At 38.9% G+C, this 20,156-nt stretch overlaps 1 protein-coding gene across 1 annotated transcript in view; it reads left to right on the top strand.

Moving 5' to 3' along the window:
* The first annotated feature begins 5,740 nt into the window (after positions 1-5,740).
* The window catches only part of LOC138166730 (sodium-coupled monocarboxylate transporter 1-like), a 40,133-nt gene continuing 25,717 nt past the window's right edge, over positions 5,741-20,156 (top strand). Inside the window, 6 exon segments of the mRNA XM_069095227.1 lie at positions 5,741-6,437; positions 7,436-7,501; positions 10,121-10,172; positions 15,386-15,453; positions 16,774-16,928; positions 19,965-20,105. Of these exon segments, the coding sequence (XP_068951328.1) occupies positions 6,087-6,437; positions 7,436-7,501; positions 10,121-10,172; positions 15,386-15,453; positions 16,774-16,928; positions 19,965-20,105 (833 nt within the window). The 5' untranslated portion in view covers positions 5,741-6,086.

Below are 20,156 nucleotides of genomic sequence, written 5' to 3'. Positions count from 1 at the left end.
CTCCTTCTCCTTCTCCTTCTCCTTCTCCTTCTCCTTCTTCTTCTTCTTCTTCTTCTTCTTCTTCTTCTTCTTCTTCTTCTTCTTCTTCTTCTTCTTCTTCTTCTTCTTCTCCTTCTCCTCCTTCTTCTTCTTCTCCTTCTTCTTCTCCTTCTTCTTCTTCTCCTTCTCCTCCTCTTTGTCCTGCTTCTCTTTTTCCTCTTCCTCCTCTTCCTCTTCCTCCTCTCTCCATATATACACATAAAAATATCACTTTGGAAACCTAAATGTTATTATTATTATTGGCTCTGGAATTGAGTTCTGGGTTCAAAACCAACCTCTGTCACCTTGGACACATGATTTTACCTCTCTAGATCTCAGATTCTGTTTTTCTGGTTCAGATCTGGAGATTACCAGATAATTCTGACTTAATATAAATTAGTGTAATCACTTAAAATTGGTTCCCCATTTTTGAAACTTCAGAGAATTTTCAGTTTATTTACTATTTGTTATTCCTATTCTTACCTAAATCCTGTACCTGGTATAGGAATCCTTTAAAATGTGAAGATCTATCCAAAATGAGTTCTTCTGCCCTTTAAAATCATCAGACAGATACTTTAATAATGAAGAAATAATTGCACTGTTACTATTTTCTTATACAGTCCTTGTACAAAGATCCAAACTTTTGATCCTTTTACCAAAACTTGCTTAAAGCTTGAATTTCCATAATAGAAAAAATTTTGGAAGCCAATCTTATACACCTATATATAGCTCTTAGAGGAATCAATCTGATCCTCTTGTTTTCCTCAAAATTTGCTATTATCTTATTACTTGGTCTAAACATATCCTCATTTGGAGGATGTGATCTCTATTTGTTTATTTGGCCATGAATATAACTTCTTGATAAATTTGCTATGAAAGAAAAAGAGGGGCAATGTCATATAGCTTAACAGAAGGAAAAAAACCTCCTTAGTTCTGTTTGATTCCAGGCATGAGTCAGATCTCATAGGCAATCATGTAGACACTAGGTGCTTAAAGTAGGACTTAGGCATAAATAAGTGGGAATTTTCACAGTTGGGAAATAGAGTCAGAGAGGATCTCACCTAGATAGTGTCAAAGGTTGTCTTCAAAATTTTTCCCAGGCACAGACATCCATCTTTAGCAGTTCTTAGCCTGCAGCCCATGCCATTCTGTTATTGGCCTTTATGACAACTATCCCTGTAATCAAGGCTTAAAACAATAGTAAATTGCAATCTCCAAAAGTCTTAAATAGCAAATAAATATAGACTGGCATCCTTCAGATAAGGCCATCTAAAATTTGATTGAGCTATTAATTATAAAATCAAGTTACAAATCTTTCTGCCTTCCTAAATACTTCCTCACACTCTTCTCAATATACTTAAACCATCTGATACAAAGGTATCCAGACCACTATCTAGAGACAGGAGGGGCCTGGATAAATCCCCATTTGTCCCCAAACCTTTTTATCTTCTTCTCATATTTCTAATCAAACTTTTATTTATCTTTCCAAATCCCTCAAATCCATTATCCAGTTTATTCAGCTTTCCTTTACATTTTTGACCATAGAACAAGATAGCTCATAAGTTATTATTCTTTTACTAACATAACTCTGTACTGGAATCATTCATCTCATCATTAATAATGTGGAAACTACAACTTTAAATCACCATATATTTCCATAATAGCCAAATTTTTAAATGAAATATCAACAGTATTATTACTACCTGTTTGTAACCCAAATACAACAGCTTTAAATTATCAAATTTTATAACATAGAAACCCAATTCACATGCAACACAATCCAAATTTTAAAAAATTACTTAACACCATTTCTACTTCAAAAATGTATTTTTTTCTTTTCAAATTTCTCTAGCTAAGTGGACCTTCAGAAACACAATACAATTTTAGAAAGATGGCAACAACATAACAAAGAATTTCAAATGACATCAAATGACATATAAAATAATTGATCTTATCACTCCTGGCATTCAAAAACTACTTCAAAGTTAGAGAGATAATAATGTTGCATCCAACATGTGCCAGACATTATATTAAACATTTTACAATCATTATACCATTTTAATCCCATGACAACTATTATTTTTCCCTTTACAAATTCAGGAAACAGGTCAAACAGAGATAAAATACATCTTTACAACTAGAATAGAGAAGTGTAGAGTTTACCTGGAGCAGAGGCTGGCTTCCCAGTGATTTTTCTTGGAGGTAGGGCTTAGGGCATGTTTCCCACAGGCCTGATCCATCTACCTCTCCCTTTCCAACAACTGCAAAATGTCCAGAGCCTCGGGCTATTTGCAGCTACTGGGCTGGGGTGGATAGAATGTACATGACCTGGGTTACATTTCCAAACTTTGCCTAAGATGGTGGGCTACAAACTGCCCAGAGTCACAGGCAGTTAGGTAGGGATACTGCCGGTCTGCCAGTATTATCCCTGCAATTCTCCTGCATTCTTTTCTCTTATCTGATCTGGGATGAGAAGAGTTTAACAAAAACTTCTGGTTGTTAAAGAAAGATTTCCATGTTGAGATACCCTGGGGAGGGAGTGGGGAATGCTGAGTGGGTGGGTGTTTTAATACTACAGTTTCTCCAGCAATCCCAATATAATCAATTTCCAACTTCTTAATGATTAATTCTCAGAATCTGCTAAGATGTTTTTAGCTATATTTAATTCCAGGTTGGCCAGGCCAGAAACCACAAGGAAAAGAGTCTTACAAATTTGTTTGTTTCCCCAGCTGCAGCTTTTTGGAAATGCCTGGCTGCTGCCTGTAGTTTAGATATCACAAGATAACAGACTCACAGCACACATGATACAGACACAGAGACACACACATTGACAGACAACTGACCATACAAATACAAATACAAAGTCCACACTTACCTACCAAAAAGAAGAGGGTGAATTGACTATTATTATTCAAGGGGGATTCGATAGAGTAGGTAGGCAGAGGAGAGGAGGTATCCTCCCCAGGATCAGAGCCTTTAAGGGAAAGAAAGGAGGAAGCAAGGAATCTGGGCTATCTTTAGTTAACCGAGCACTAGTGCTGGCAAATACTTAACTACCACTAACTCTGACACTACTTGTGTAATTTTCCTGAGGGACCTATACAGAGCATTTTACCAAAGGTTTTGATCCCTGCTCCCTGAGCTAGCTTTAAGGGAATTTTGGACTTCAACCAAAGCCAAAGTCCTTTAGAAGCTGGGAATGGGGCTTACCTGACTTCATCAAGGTTAAGATTCCAGGAAGAATGGATCCTGAGGAGCCTGAATCATTAACTTTGATGAAGTGAGGTGCTGTTCAGTATCTCATCCAACAGATCCAATCCCAGTCACAGGCACCATTACTGTAGACCTCTAGAAAATGTTTGGTTAAAGGAGACAGACAAATAGTAATATAAAATTACAACATTTATTTGTTACTCCCTTAAGGCTAGTATTACTTGTACAAGGAGCCAGGAGTTGAGTCCTGACTGATGAACAAAAGGATGAGAGGGCTTAAGTACAGTTTAGGACCATCCCAATTCAGGGTGTCTGCGTCACACAAATTTATGGTCTCCATAATGGTTTAATAATTATATGAGAAAGGAATTTTTTTTTTTTTGCTTTCTTGGAGTTGGGGAAGTCAGGGCAGTTGGGGTTAAGTGACTTGCACAAGGTCACACAGCTAGTAAGTCTTGTGTCTGAGGTCATATTTGAACTCAGATCCTCCTGACTCCAGGGCTGGTACTCTATTCACTGTGCCACCTAGCCACCCTGAAAGGAATTTTCTTAATTGAATAAATGGTAGTAAATACAATAAAACAAGAGAGTTGACAAAGTGTCAATTGAAATTATGATCCACAATATCTGTTTTCTTTACCATTAACATTTCATAACATGGTACCGTTATATGTTCAGAAAATATTAAGATAAGAAAAAGTGCCATTAGTAAAGTTAATGCTATGAGTTGAGGGTCTCCTCCTTAAGAGCCATAAAGTAAACACATTTTGCTTTCCTGAGAACAGGACAAAGCTGAGTCTGTTTGGAATTTATGATCTCAGGGTGCCTGTTTTAAATCCTACTCCCAGCCTTATCTAGTCTCTGGAGTGGCTGACCCAGGAAAAGAGCCTTTTTAAAATGAAGCAAAGCAATATGTTTGATTAATTCAAACTTTGCCTAAAATACGATATTTAATGATTATCACATGCTATATAAATTTTAATTATAATTATTCAGCTAAAATTCTATAATCTGTAAAATGGGGATGATAATATCCAAAGTGCTCTCCTATCCCATAAGGCTATCGCCTCGCTAGGGTCAAATGAGATGATGCATGTAAAGGATTCTGCAATTTTAAAAGAACAATATGAAGGAATGAAACATTTATTAAGAGTTTACAAGGGCGGCTAGGTGGCGCAGTGAATAGACCACGGGCCCTGAAGTCAGGAGGACCTGAGTTCAAATCCGTTCTCAGACACTTGACCCAATTACTAGCCATGTGACTTTGGGCAAGTCACTTAACCCCAACTGCCCTCCAAAAAGAAAAAAAAATTATATATCTATATCTATATATATATATAGAGAGAGAGACAGACAGACAGAGAGACAGAGAGACAGAGACAGAGAGAGAGACAGAGAGAGAGACAGAGAGAGAGACAGAAAGACAGAGAATTTATAGCATCGTGCAAAGCAAAGACAGGTCAGCAAGACAGTACAAGAGCCAGTTACTATAATTCCTTCCGGGAATATTCCCCTACTGGGGAACTGGAGGTCATAGGGTATGACCATCATTACCTGGGCTTAATCTTGATTCCTAGGCCAGATTGCCTTCCAGAAAGAATGCACCTAACTGCATTGTCAGGAGCCAGGAATGAGTGGAATTGTTTCCTTTCAAACCCTATCCCAGTTGGGTTTATCTTTTATCATCTCTGTCACCTCCTTCCCACTCCCCAATCCCAGATTAAAGTGCAGTGAAGTGGTACCTCATAATTGTTCTAAATTGCATTCCTGTGATTGTTAGTTGAACACCAGACTGGAAAAAACACCGTTTTTCCAGGACAGAAATTTCTTTTCAAGCCTGGTACACGAGACTCTGTTGAAATTCCCTCTATTTCCGTTTCCTAAATTTGTCTGACCGGCATATTCCCAATTTATTGCTCCAGAGACACTCAGTAGGTTCTCAGTCATAACGTCCATGATGAATCCCTTAGAGTTTATCAAAAAGGATTTAGTCTCACTCAAGACTGAATGAGTTTACAAGTTGTGTGTAAATTGATTTCTAGGTCAATTTAATTGTATTTGAGATGCACGTAATTTAAGGGACGTGTATTTCCTTCATTGATTTGCTTTGTAAATTGAAGCTAAGCAGCATTCCTGAACTGGGGGTAAGAGCCAGGATTTGGGAGTTGAGTGATGTTTGTCTTCCCATAAAGCTGGGAATTGCAGAGAAAAGACTTGGACCCATATTTTCCTGGTTTTCCCCTCCCCCACCTCCATTTGACATTTGCATTCTCCTTCCCTGATGGGGTGGCCAAAACTTTCGTCAGGGGCAAGGTTCAAATACTCTCGACTCCTTATCTTGGTCACCAATTTGGCTTTGGACATTCCGAAGGGGGTCTTCCCATCCACCACCGCCGTCAACTTTGGCGTCTAGCAAAGCAAGCGAAACCAATAGCCATCCTCATCTGAGTCTAGGGAGCCCAGCAATTTAGCACAGGCAGTACTTCCCCACCCCGTCTCCTCTCCCCCCGGCGCTCTCACACCTCTCTCCCCCTCAAGGTGACCTTCAGAGACGTTCGTTCCGCTCAGGGCTTCAGCCAGAGCCTTAGCCTCGCTGATCCCACCCCCAAGTAGAGCCCGCGCTGTTCAAGATCTGCTTTCCGGGGTGAGGTGGAGGCAGAAGCACGGCGCTCCTGGAGCGTGGGCAGCCTAGGTGATATTTGGAGTGACCAGGCTGACAGAGACAGGCAGACGGAAGATTGGGACGCCAGCCCTGCCAGGCTCCGGCAGCCACAGTCCCCGGAGCAAAGCAGCGCCCTAAGCAGGCAGCTCCCCTCGACGTCTTTTGGGAAGAAGCAAGTTTGCTCAGCGCAGCCATGAGCGCGCAGCAGGAAACCAGGACCTTCGTGGTGTGGGATTACTTGGTGTTCGCGGGGATGCTGTTCATCTCCGCAGCCATAGGCATTTATTATGCCTTCTGCCGTGGCGGCCAGCAGACCCAGAAAGACTTTCTGATGGGCGGCCGGAAGATGACGGCGCTGCCGGTGGCGCTGTCCCTCACTTCCAGTTTCATGTCCGCCATCACAATCCTGGGTATCCCCTCCGAGATCTATCGTTTCGGGGCTATATTCACCGTCTATGGGTTCTCCTATATCCTTGTGGTCGTCATCACCTCAGAAGTCTTCCTTCCAGTCTTTTACAAACTGGGAGTTACCAGCACCTACGAGGTAAGGAGATATCACTGCCCACTGCCTTGAGGAAAAGTGGGGAAGAAATCTGATCGAACTGAGTTTTAGATTTAGAGCAGGAAGTGGTATTAGAGAGTATCCCTCTAACAGAGACCCAGAGTTCAACCCTCTTCCATGGGCACGCAAGGAAACTGCTCCAGAAGAGATTAAGTGATTTGATTAGGTCACCAAAGCAACGAGGGCCAGAGTCCAAATTCAAGCCTAAGGTTTTCTTTGCATCCCTGCAGGCTCCCCTCTAGGTAAACAAACACAGAATTATTGGATTCTTCTGTACAATGTTCCTTTTGGAGGGGGTAAGTGACTTATCCAGGGTCACACAACGAGTAAGTGTCTGAGGTCGGATTTGAACTCAGGTCCTCCTAACTCCATGGACAGTGATCTGGCTACTGTACCACCTAGTTGCCCTGTTAAATTCTGTAAAGGAAGGGACTATTTTCATGTTTAACTTTGTACTCCCAGCATCCTGTATAAAACTTTGCAGTGTAGAAACTTAATAAATGCTTATTGGAATAAGTTGAATTGAGGAGTAGTATTTTTTAAAAAATGAGCTGGAGAATTTTGATCATTTTCCAAGTGGTTGTTTTGTCATAGCCCTTGGTCTTTTCTACACGTTTAGACAGGTTTGATTGAGCCTCCTAGAGAATGTTTATGCAGAGTGAAGGATGGGGCTCGTTGGTAGATAGTGTTGATACCTTCGGGAGTGGGAGGCAACTATTTGGCTCCCAGCCCAAGGAAAGACAAATCTATCAAAAGAAGATTCAAGGAAAGACAAATCGATCAAATCCTGGCTCTTCCAACTTGTTAACTGTGACCTTGGGCAAGTACTTAATTTCTCAGAGCCTCAATTTCCTCATTTCTAAAATGACTGGGTTGGAATCAGTAATCTCTGGGGTCCCTTTCAGCTCCAAATCTTTAATAGCGTGGGTAGGGTGGGTCATACATACTAACCATTCTACCCTCATTTTGATCTTTGAAAGTATCTAGAGCTTCGATTTAACAAACACATCTGTCTCTGTGGAACGGTTCTATTCATCCTTCAAACGGTAAGTGGTTCCCCACTGTGTCTCACCCCTCCCCTCCCCACTTTTGTTGTCTAAAATGTTTTGGCAAAATATTTCTAGTGACAGAGTGTGTTGTTTATCAAGACACTGCTAGGTGACAGAATGGACAAATTAAAAAGACAGCTGGAAACAGGAAGAGGATGTACAATTTTTTTTTGCCATTGCAGAGGCCTAAGCACAGAGATCCTGAGAGCTTAGTGTTCTGAAATGACAGGAATAAACCGAATTTTTCACCTGCACGAGTGATAGAGTTTGCCTACGTTGGGCAGTAGCTCTTTATCCTTAATTTCCTAAATTAAAAACAATAACTTCACAAATGTAATTAAGATGACAGAGATATTTGAATGATTCATTGGAAATGTTCAAGAAACACTTAAGAACTCCCAAATCTCTGTAACAGTTCAAAGATTGCAAAGAATTTTCCTTCTAACTACCCCTTTTAGCTAGCTAGGGTGAATAAAGCTGTGGATATACAAGGGATGTGATGTCTTCCGAATGAGGGACTCCCATTGTGGGAACAGGCTCCATCACCTGATCCAGATGGCAAATGTAACTTCATAAAAACACTCTAAGCATCACAATGTCATTATAGATTTTGAGGTAGAAGGGATATTGAAGGCCATCTAGCTCAACCCTCATCATTTCACAGATTAGGAAACTGAAGCTCAGAGAAGAGAGGTTAAGCAACTTGCCCAAAGCAGTAAATTGCCCAAGTAGTAAATTAATATGTTGGAATCTGAACCCAGGTCCTTTTACTTCAAGGAGTTGCCTGAGGCATGGAGATGTTTTTGTTTGTTTGTTTGTTTGTTCTGGTAAATGTTTGTTTTTGAAAACTTGTCTTAATATTCATTTAAAATTTTTTTGAGTTCCAAATTCTCTCCCTCTCTCCAGTCACACCCACACTCCCATATCAATTATACATGTGAAATTATGCAAAGTATGTTTTCATAATAGAAGCATGGAGATGTTAAGTAACTAGCTCCCACAGCTACCATCACAGTCATAATTTGAGCTCACATCTTCCTGACTCCATTTTGTACAGCAGAAAAATCACAGAATCCTAAATTTTAGAGCTGCAAATGATCTTAAAAGTCAGCTACTCCAACCTTTTCACTATACACTTAACCCAACTAAGTTTCAGAGACTAAATAACTTGCCCAAAGCTAGGTTAAGCCAGGATTTGAACTCCGGACCATAGCCTCCAAACCCAGTACTCTTTCTATGACACTGCTGCTTCCCATGTTGTCTTACTTTAAAGAATGACTCTTATCTCCACCATTGTCCTCAATGACCCCTTTATTGTCACCCCTATTTTACTGATGAGGAAGCTGATCCTCAGAGAGTTAGTGATCAGAATTCAGTTTTGAACCCCAGGTCTCCAAAACAGTGCTCTGAGTTCCATTGGAATGAGAGGGTGAGAACTGTGTCAGAAAGGAAAGAAATAGAAGAAGGAAATAAGTATTTATTAAGTGCCTACGATATTCCAGGTTCTGTGCTGTCTCATTTTTGTTGTCACAATAACTCTGGGAGATAGGTGCTATTATTATCCTTATTTTACAGTTGAGGAAACTGCGGCAGACAATTAAGTGACTTGCCCAAGGTCACACAGCTAATAAGTTTCTGAGGTTAGATTTGAGCTTAGGTCTTCCTGTCTCCAGGCCCAGTGCTCTATCCACCATGATGCCTAGATGCCTTGAGAAAAAAAAATTTAAATCTATATGATTTACTCTAATGGCTGCAATTCATGTTGCCTTAAAGACAAACATGAAGACTCTTCAGAAATATCTGTATGAAGTCCTACAAAATAAAAATAAAATAGAAAGGGAAGTAAGAGCATTGGAACATAGGAATCTATTGCTGGAAGAACATTAGATGGCCATCTAGTCCAACAAGACTTAACTCCTTTACAATATTCTCCCCAAATTTAGTTATCTGGTCTCCAAATGAAGACCTCCAGTGATTGAGGGTGAAGAGAAGGCCTTTCATTGCTCAGTCATGTCTGACTCTTTATGACCCCAATTGGGGTTTTCTTGGCAAAGATATTGGAGTGGTTTGCCATTTTCTTCTCCAACTCATTTTACAGATGAAGAGACTGAGGCAAACAAGGTTAAGTGACTTGCCCGGGTTCACACAGCTAGTGAGTCTCTCTAGTGAGACCAAATTTGAACTCAGGTCCTCCTGACTCTAGGCCCAGGGCTCTATCTAGTGTAACACCTAGCTACTCTCCTCTGTAAAATGGGGATAATAATAGCTCTTACTTTATTAGCTTGTGGTGAGAATAAAATAGGATAATATGTATGATATTTTGCAAACCTTAAAGGGCTTTTTAAAATGCTGCCTGTTTTTAAATACAAATCTATCAAACACACAGATGAATGATTGGGTTTATGCAGGGAGCCCAGTTGTGCTGGAGACAGAACCAGATATGCTGAAGAACATTAGAGACTGGGAAGAGGTGGAGACTCTTTGCTCTGTGCCCAAAATAGAGTGAAATAAGAGGAAAAGAGAGACTGGGGAATTTGAATGCTACATGGGCTTTCACTAAAAAGTTCTTTTGTATTTGATGTGATGACATTTCATGCTATCACTTTTCTTTTCTAGGTTCTGTACATGGGAGTTGTCATTTATGCTCCTGCTCTCGCTATGAATCAAGGTAAATCTTGGCACGGTGAACAGTGTTATCTCTTGGGGATGGGAGGATGGGCTGACATAGTACCATGATGGAGGTGAGCTTTTGGTGACCTTCATGGATTCATAAAACCCCAGAAAAAAGATCAAAGTCTTATAGATATAGTGTTAGAAAAGACCTTTGTTTTTGTTCAGTCCCTGACTCTTTGTGTCCCCATTAGGGGTTTTCTTACTGAAGATACTATAGTGGTTTGCCATTTCCTTCTCTAGCTCATTTTACAGATGAGGAAACTGAGGCAGAGTTATGTGACTTGCCCAGGGTCACACAGCCAGTAAGAGTCTGAGGCTAGATTTGAACTCAGGAAGATGTCTTCCTGACTATAGGCCTGACACTATGGTGCCACCTAACTGCTCCTTCAGTGAGAATATCTTAGAGAAATTCCTGGTGGAGAGTCTGGAGTGCTGCCTGCAAAGGACAAAAGGCATGGATGGCCTGAGTTTCCTCTTTCTTAAAAAGGGGGCACTGGGAGGAACCAGCCAACCAGAGGGAAGGGCCAGAGGGAAAGAGGGCACTTCAAAAGGTAAAGTTCTGGGAAGGAGATTGAACTTCCAGAGGGAAGAGATAACTCAGGGTACAGCAAGATCACTGGTTCTGAGAGCAAAATGTCCTTTGAGATTACAGGGTCATGGGATGATAGACTTATACTTCATCCAGTTTCCCCATTTTACAGATGAGCAAATTGAGGCTTAAAGGCCCATTTACCCCTAGGTCCTAGGACAATAGATCTGAAGCTGGAAGGGACCTCAGAGGTCATCTAGTCCACAATCCCACTCCCATTTTTCAGAATAGGAAGCTAAAAGATCATATGTTTAAGAATCTCGTGAAAATAAATTCTGAAATAAAACAGGCTAGTGGAATTCATGTTTGAAAGATTAGAACAGGATTCAGGTAGTTACCATTCTGCTCTTGGTTGAGTTGAAAACCTTGGTCTCTGGGCTGATCTCAGTAACAGATACAGTGATGTTTATCACCTGAGATTGATAGAGCACCTTGGAATCTTTGCTAGAAATGACCTTGAAATTTCCTGATTTTTATAATAGACTTAATGATACTATTCATCAGATCTTTCAGAAGTCCTGTGGAATCACCATAAGAATGGAACTTTGTGTATCTAAAACAACATTCTATGCAGAATGCTCGGAATGCCCTGTGACATTGTCAGGGAGTGCCAGCAATGACAATGTCAGTTTTCGTGAATCTGTAGTCATTAGAAGTAGTCTTCATAACTTACCTATTTGTTTCTAAGTTCAAATTTTTAGGTTTAAATTTAGATTTAATTTAGGATTAAATCTAATTCTAAGAACACTAACTTTGATTTGTTAAGATATATGGCCTCTATTCTCACTAGTCCCCAAATCACTGGATTAGGGCCCAAGAGGGTTTGGTGGGAGGTTAGGAAAGGCTACTAGAAAAACATCTGTGCTTTGTACCTTGTGACTGGAAGGTTAAGCTACCAGTTCCTTTCTTACTATGGCTTGAGATTGAGTAAGGAGAAGACTTACCAGAGGGTGGCCACAGTGATGGGGACATACAACAGTAAGTGCTTAAGAAATACTCGATGCTCAATTGCAGTGTGGAGCAATGACCAATGTCCCATTTTGGCAACTTTGGCATCAGAGGAACTGGGTTGGGGTGGAATCCTGCTTTTGCCACTTCCTGCCTATATGACCTTGGGCAAGTCATTTCAATCACTTTTCTCATCTCTAAAATGAAAGGGTTGAGCTAGACAACTCTAAGAGTCTTTCCATTTGAGAAGCCTACTATGATCATGTATGGACTTGAGTAAGACATTAAAAAAAAAAAGAATATGGGACAGCTAAGTGATGCAGTAGATGGAGTACCAACCCTGGAGTCAGGAGGATCTGAGTTCAAACACAGCCTCAGACTCTTGACACTTACTAGCTATGTGACCCTGAGCAAGTCAATTAACCCCTATTCTCTCTCTAAAATATATATATTTTCCCCTAATTACATGTAAAAACAATTTTAATATTTCTTTTTTTCCCCAAGTTTTGAGTTCCAAATTCTAACCCTCTGTCTCCTCTCCACCTCCGTGAGATAATAACAATCTGATATAGGTTACACATGTGCAGTCATGTAAAACATTTCCATATTAGTAATTTTGTGGAAGAAATGAACCACAAAAAAAGTGGAAAATAGTATGCCTTGGTCTGTATTCAGACATCATCAGTCCTTTCTCTGGAGGTGGGTAACATTTTTCATGAGTCCTTTGGGATTGTTTTGTATCATTGTGTTGCTGAGAATAGCTAAGTCATTTGCCATTGTTCATCATACAATATTGCTGTTATGGTGTACAATGTTCTCCTGATTTTGCTCATTTCATCAAGTAAGACATTTTGAATGTGGGAGTATTTTGCAAAGGTCACCTAGTCCAACCTGTGCCTGATCAGGAATCCCCCTCTCCAATGCACCTGATAAGTAGGCTGCATGGAGTTTTCTGGGAGCAGTATATAATTAAATTATAGATCATGGGATCATAGGATTTTGAACAAGAAGAAACATTAGAAATCATCTGACCCGATCATTATCTTTTATAAACGAGGAAGGAAACTGAAGATCTTAGAGGTTAACTGACTTGCCCAAGATCACACAGATACACTTTGAGAACTTCCTTTCTCTGACTCAAAATCTAGTGTTCTTTTCCGGATTCCATGCTGCCTTGAAGAAAGGGTGGAATAGGGGTGGATTCTGCTGTAAGTGGACTTGGACAGCTCCTATTCATGGACAGACTAAGGACCCTTTGAATCTCGGGGTCTTCATCTGTTAAATGGTCATAATAACACATGAAGTATTTAACTCAAAGGGTTGTCTGTGGATCAAATGAGATAGTCAGGTGTTTTCAAGCTCTAAAATGATGTGCAAATATCAGCTGGTATTAGAGAAAGAAAATTTTTCTCATCTTCTTTAATGTTCTGCAGGTTTTGTTACACAAGTGGATAAATGAGTGCTTTTAAAAAATTTTTGGTAGCTGAATAAAAGTGTTCATATGTAAACTCACCCTCTAGAGATTCACTGAAAGGACCTGTAATTAAAGTCCTTTGGCAGACAAGATGGCTGCCTCATCATGTTTCCATATGGTTTTCATCTCCTTGGCCAAGTCTCTGTATTTTAAAAACCTTGTTATTCCTTGTAGCTTGGAGATTGGAAAAAGGCAGGAGGCATCTTTTAAAAATGTTATCTGGGAGATTGTGAGTAAGTCTGGTGTATGATATGGTCTGATCAGTTCCTGTACAGTTTATTGATTGAGTTCTCCAGAATATTTTGGGCTCTATATTTGTGATATAGAGATCTGTCATCTTTTAGTCCATGAAAGACAGTGAGTTTCTATTATTCTATTACATATAGAATATATAATTCTAGCTACAAGGTCATATTTTACTGAGCATTTTGTAGGTGCTGAATTTTTATTAAAGTTGCAATTTTCTAGCTTTCTTGTTTTTCATCCTCTTCTTCCTCCTCCTCCTTCTTGCCATCCTCTTCTCTCAGGTTCACTCTTTCAGTGGTATATTTTACTTATATGCATTTATAATATTATTATTTCTCTTAGCATTTTTCTTTGACCTTTGAGTCTTTTTCCAAGTGGCTTCTCTGATCACTTTCTTTTCCTAGTTTGTTAAATGTATAGCCTTTATATTCTAACAATGTCTGTAACCTCATCCATTCAATGATGTCTTCATTAAGTAATGGAAAGAAAGAGAACACACTTGTCTAAGACATATCCTTTCTAAACATCTAGCCTTACCTCACACCCCCAAATATTCACTGTTTGAGCACTTTGCTTATGTGTAATTCACATTTATTCTATTCACATGATTTTTCTGGGAATGGTCTTCTTGTCTTCATGACCATATATTGCTATAGTTTATATCATTTTTCTATCTGTTTATATCTTGAATCCACTGGGTTCTAATCTATGGCACTACAGCAGATGAAGGAAGGACATTTTTGGACCCTTTCTCTCTTACTAAGTTGTAGACTGGTCTGAGACATTGCAATAATACAGCTCCTGGACCACATGGCATTAAGTCCTGGCTATAGATAAAGATTGATCTTGATGGGGGAGGGGAATGATACATTTCATTTATTTATTTGTTGTTGTGTTTTGGTTTTTGGAGGGGGGGAAGGTAGGGGCAATTAGGGTTAAGTGACTTGCCCAAGGTCACACAGCTAGTAAGTGTGTCAAGTGTCTGAGGTCAGATTTGAACTCAGGTTCCCTTGACTCCAGGGCCAGTACTCTGCTCACTGCACCACCTAGCTGCCCCAGAATGATACATTTTGGCAACTATTTTTAATGTTTTACATAAATATAACTATGTTCCAAAGGAATGGAAGCTTTCTAGTAGCATTTTATTTCACAAGAAAGGGGCTAAGAATCTGCCCTCCTGTTGGAGACCTTCGGTAACAACATGGCCAAGATTTCTGCCTCTAGTCTATTCAAAGGACTATGGGAGTGAAGTACTAAGGATGGATGCATGAGTGGTCACCAGAAGGGCTTGATGCCAAATGCCAATTTCTGTGTGCATAATTTCCTACTGTAGTCTTTGATGATTCCAGACATAAAAAAGAGACTGTGAGGGATGATATGGTTGGTAGAGGAGGCAGAAACCTTAGAGCTCATTTGCCCCAACTCCATCATCATACAGAGGAGGTAACTGAATTATTGTTTTAGATAAGAGGTTTTTAGAGAATTAGGATAAATGTCTATCTCATGCTCAAGATCATAGGATTTCAGGGTAGGATTTTACAGATGGTGCATGGGGAAAAACACTGGAGTCAAAGGAGCTGGGTTCAAATCCCAACTCAGATAAATATTTCCAATTATCAGACCCTATCACTTTACCTTTCTGAGTCTCAGTTTCTTTTTTTGTAAAATTCAGGTCATGGAAAAAATGATCTCTCAGGTCCCTTCAGGTTATAAATGCTAGTCTTTAATCTAATCTAACCCCTTCATCTCACAAAGGAGGGAAGTGTCCCAAAGAGGTTACAGTGACTTGGTCACACTCCCAAAGGCTCCATGTACTGGAACCATGATTTGAATCTAAGCCATCTGAATCCAATTTAAAAACTCTTTCCACTGAAGTTGCACTAGTTTTGTGAAGAAGTCAGGTATGAACAGATTTCATGGGGATGTATTTATTTTTGCTTTCTTTCTGCAGCCACGGGACTCAATTTGTGGGGCACAATCATTGCCACGGGAGTGGTCTTTATTTTCTACAGCTCAATGGTATGACTATCGCCTATTTCTACGGGGCCTTGATGATTACATATACAGTTATTCCTTCCACATCACGACTTTCCCCATCGCAGTTTCAATATATGGTAGATCGGCATAAGAAATTAAATGGGAATCTGGGGGGAGTTTTGCAGAAACCACAACACATGAGGGGTGGGAGACAATACACAAAAAGTTTAAAAGTCAGAAAGCATAAAATATATGTATAGTATTATATAAAATCAACATATTTTATCTTTTAAACTATAATAATTGTCTCTGGTACAAAGAGAAGGCCAAAAGATTTTATGCAAATTTTCCAGATCACAAGGGCACTTCTCCCCTTACCCTTGTGATGTGGAAGGGATAACTGTACTTCTCACGGTCTCTTGGGCAAGCACCACATTTGGTACTTCTCTAACTGAGGTGTCCAGGAAAGGTGTCCCTAGGGAACTACTGCAGTGAAAACTAGCTTATATTTCCTCCCCAGGTTGGTTTGCCTGTTTATTTTGGGTAATGCTCGTGGGAAGGGAGCATTCACATTCTTTTCAACGGAAGAAGGAATCCTGGATACAAATACTTACAAGTTTCTATACACAGATTTGAAACTGGATTTTTTTCCTAGTAAGAATTAGAGTTATATGGGATTCCCCCTCAAGCTGGACTCAAAGGACTGGGGTAAAAATCCTTGCTCTGACACTTATCACCTGTGTGACCTTAGGAAGACTGTATAACCTCCCTGGGCCTCAGTTTCATCATTTATGGAATTGAGTGACCTCAGAATTCTCCTTTCAGCTCAAATTGATAATCTTGTGATGAGAATAGTAATATATAATATAAATCAACAATATGACTTATAAAACAGAAATAATATGTTGTTAGTATGTTTTATATAATTAGATAACATATACTACATTATATGTACATACATAATACATATATTATAGTATATTTATAAGATGTAATTCTAATATAACATGCTACAAATGGTACACAATCACATAACACATAATATAACATTATAACATGTAATATATTACATAATATGTGATAATATATTATAGATAATATTTATGCCTTATACATGTCACAACAATGTCATATCTATAATATTACCTATAACAAATATAGCTTATAACCATAGGTATTTATAGGTAGATGGGACATTATATTGTGCAATGTAATATCATATATACCTACAAACATTTGTATGTTACATGTATTCTATGTAATACTAGATTGTATTATACATATAATATGCTATGTGCCATAACATATTGTGATGTTATATATAAGATTTTATAACACAGAATATTATTCTTTTCCCCAAAGGGTGGATTCAAAGCTGTTGTCTGGATACATGTTTTCCAAGTTGGAATCAAGATGGCTGGATTTTTTTCTGTGATCATACAGGGTACTGTGGTTCAAGGTGGAATCAATAATATCCTAAATGATTCCTACCATGGAGGAAGATTAAACTTCTGGGAGTAAGTTTCCATTTGACAACTGGGAATACATGTGTGTTTCTGTCTATTTTCAGGATAAATATTCAATAAAAATATAGTAGAATTTAAAAACGGCATCAAGGATAGTGTGCAATCCATTAGCAAGCTCTTATGAAGCATTTGTTGTGCCAGGTCTCCTGTTTCACACAGGGGGAACAAAGATAAGAAAAGATGAAAGGAGGTTGACCTCAAGGAACTTATTCTAATGGGAGAGACATTCTATATAAAAGTAGAAAATGCCAAATCAGCTTCTAGGACTTAGATGAAATACCCATATTTCAGTGTAGAATAGTGTAAGGGAAAGAAAGTTACCCTTGGAATGTTCAAAAGCAGATTCTGACATTTGTTAGCTATATGACCATGGGCTAGTCATTTGACTTCTTTCACCCTTAATTTTCCCAAATATGAAGATGATACCATTAGTATCTTGCAAGAGGCAGCACGATGTAGCAATTATAAGGTTGGCCTTGGAAGTATGAACATCTGGGTTCAAATTCTGCCTCTCACCTGTTCAAGTTGTGTAACTCTGGGCAAGTAATTTAACTTCCCCATGGCCCAGGCGACTCTCTGAGGTTATGATTTACAAATGAGTTACCAGTCTGCATCAGTGGAGGATATTTCTATGTTGGTACTTCTTTACACTAAAGAAATCACAAGTTTTGACTTTAAAAATATATGTATATTTATGTGTGTCTCTATGTATGTATGTATGTATCTCAGATAATTAAGAGAATCAAGTGAGATCATGTATTGCAAACACATAAAAAATAGACCTGAAGTGTCAGAGGAACATCATCGATTAGAAATATATTTAAGAGAAAGACTGCTCTATTATGGAAAATTGGAAATAAATATCCTTATGTTCTGGACAGCTGTGGTAGATCTGAGAGTCTCAGAGAGTTTTGTATTGTCTTAAGGCTGCTGCTGTTAGGGATGTTCCCTGGGGGAGTTAGCCACAAAGTCCTTCCTCTCTAGAGGAAGAAGCCTCAGTGAAAAGTAAGCTTTTCTTTCAGGTACAAATCCTGTGGGGAGAGTTGAAGTAGAGATGTGAAAGGGAGGGGACTGGAGTCAAGATGGGCACACAAGATAATTTTAGAAAGTAGAATTCTATTGGAGTTCTAAGTCAATAGGAAAACGCTGAAAGGAATGGAGCATGGCCCTATGGGTTGAGGACTTTTAAATTCTTGTGGTCCCAGCCACAAGTGCTAATAAATGCAGATGAAAACTGAGGCCACTAAATCATACATAAGGATGCCTGCAGGCTGCACATTGACTTAGAAAATCCACAAATATGGGTATATGTATATATATATATATTTTTTAAATTAAATACTTCAAACTATTAAAATCAAATAGGAACTACTTTTTTTTCCTGCTTTTTGGAAAGCAATTGGGGTTAAGTGACTTGCCCAAAGTCACACAGCTAGTAAGTGTGTCAAGTGTCTGAGGCTAGATTTGAACTCAGGTCCTCCTGACTCCAGGGCCAGTGCTCTATTCACTGTGCCACCTAGCCACCCCAAAAGGACTACTTCTAAGGGTCCTTCCAACCTTTAAATCTCTGATCTATGAAAAGTTTTGTGGATAATTTATTTTTTCCCTAACTGATTCTCTGAAAATAGTCACTTTTTTTGTTTGTTTGGGTAATTAGATAGTATAGTGTAGTGGAAAAAAAAAACCTAACCAACATATGAACCAAATTTGACATTATATGTAGTGTTCCACATCTATAGTTTCCTGCCTCTGCAAAGAAGGGAGGAAGGTGAATCTGCCCTCTTTGGGTGCAAGCATGGTCAACATAGAGCATTCTCTTTTTAATTTTTTGCTTTTTGGTGGGAAGGCAATTAAGGTTAAGTGACTTGCTCAGGGTCATATAGCTAGTAAATCTCTGAGGCCAGATTTCAACTCAGGTCTACTTGACTCCAGGGCTGATGCTCTGTGCACTGCACCATCTAGTTGCTCCTAAAGCATTTGCTTTTTGCTCAACATACTTTTCTTTCTTTTTTCTTTTTCTTTCTCTCTCTTTTCTTTCTTTCTTTCTCTTGCTTTCTTCCTTCTATTATTTACTTTAAACATTAATTAAAAGAATTTTTTTGATTTCCAAATTCCCTCCCTCTAGTTTCTTCCCCACCTATTGAGAAGACAAGCTATTTGACATTGATTATATGTGTGAAGTCACACAAAACATTTTTATATTAAACATGTTGCAAAAAAGCAAGGAAAACAAAGTGAAAAAAGTATTTAGCATTTTAAAAATAGTTATTTCCTTCTTCAAAGAGATGGAAGGACCCACAAAATTCATTTTGGATCTGGTTGTTACCAATAAGGAAGAACTAAATCCAGGGGCAGGGGAAAATGATGGGACACTCGGGGAGAAAGTGACCACGTTACCTTTGAATTTGTCATAGAAGGACAAGAGAACTGGACATACATAGTTTGACATAGATTTTAGATTCTGATAGTGTACAGTTCTGAACATTTAGGGGAATTTAGCACAAGATGGACAGGATATCCTAAGGGGAAATCCTGAAGACCCAAAGAGAAACAATTCTGATATATAGCAAAATGTATAGTAAATGAATAGTAAAATCTTTCTTAGAGCCAAAGAGCAAATACATGAATGATTAGAATCACAGAATATTGGATCTGGAGGTGACTTGAGAGATTATCTAGTAAGAGGATTATAGTATGACCTCATCATTTGACAGATGAGGAAACAGAGACCTAGAGAGTTAGTAACTTGTTCCACATGACACAGGAAACAAATGGTGGAATCAGGATTCAAACTCAGATTTCAACGTTCTATACATTGTCACCCAAAGGTCAAACCCATTATTTTATTAAGAGGGAAATGGAGAGTTATTGACAGTTATAATTATTCAACTATAAAGACCAGACTCCCTACCTTTATGTCTCAGATTTCAGCAGGAAAACTTTATTTCACTGACTTCAATGTGAAATCGTTGGGCAGTGTTCATTTCTTTCTAACAGTCTAACTTGGTCCCTCTGTTACTTGTTCAGCTTCAATCCCAATCCTCTTCGAAGATATACCTTCTGGACGATCATCATTGGCGGTTCCATCACATGGCTCACCATCTATGGTATCAATCCAACTCAAATTCAGAGGTACAATGCCTGCAAAAGTCGTTTCCATGCAAAAATGTAAGAGCTATTCCAGTATTGTGTATATATATTAACACTCTTAAATATCCT

The sequence above is a fragment of the Petaurus breviceps genome, unplaced genomic scaffold (assembly GCF_028583685.1).
Source record: "Petaurus breviceps papuanus isolate PSGF00001 unplaced genomic scaffold, PetGlider_PUasm1.0 225, whole genome shotgun sequence".
NCBI classification, from domain to species: domain Eukaryota; kingdom Metazoa; phylum Chordata; class Mammalia; order Diprotodontia; family Petauridae; genus Petaurus; species Petaurus breviceps.
The sequence above is the reverse complement of the archived record's forward strand: the minus strand, read 5'-3'. Positions and strand labels throughout refer to the sequence as shown.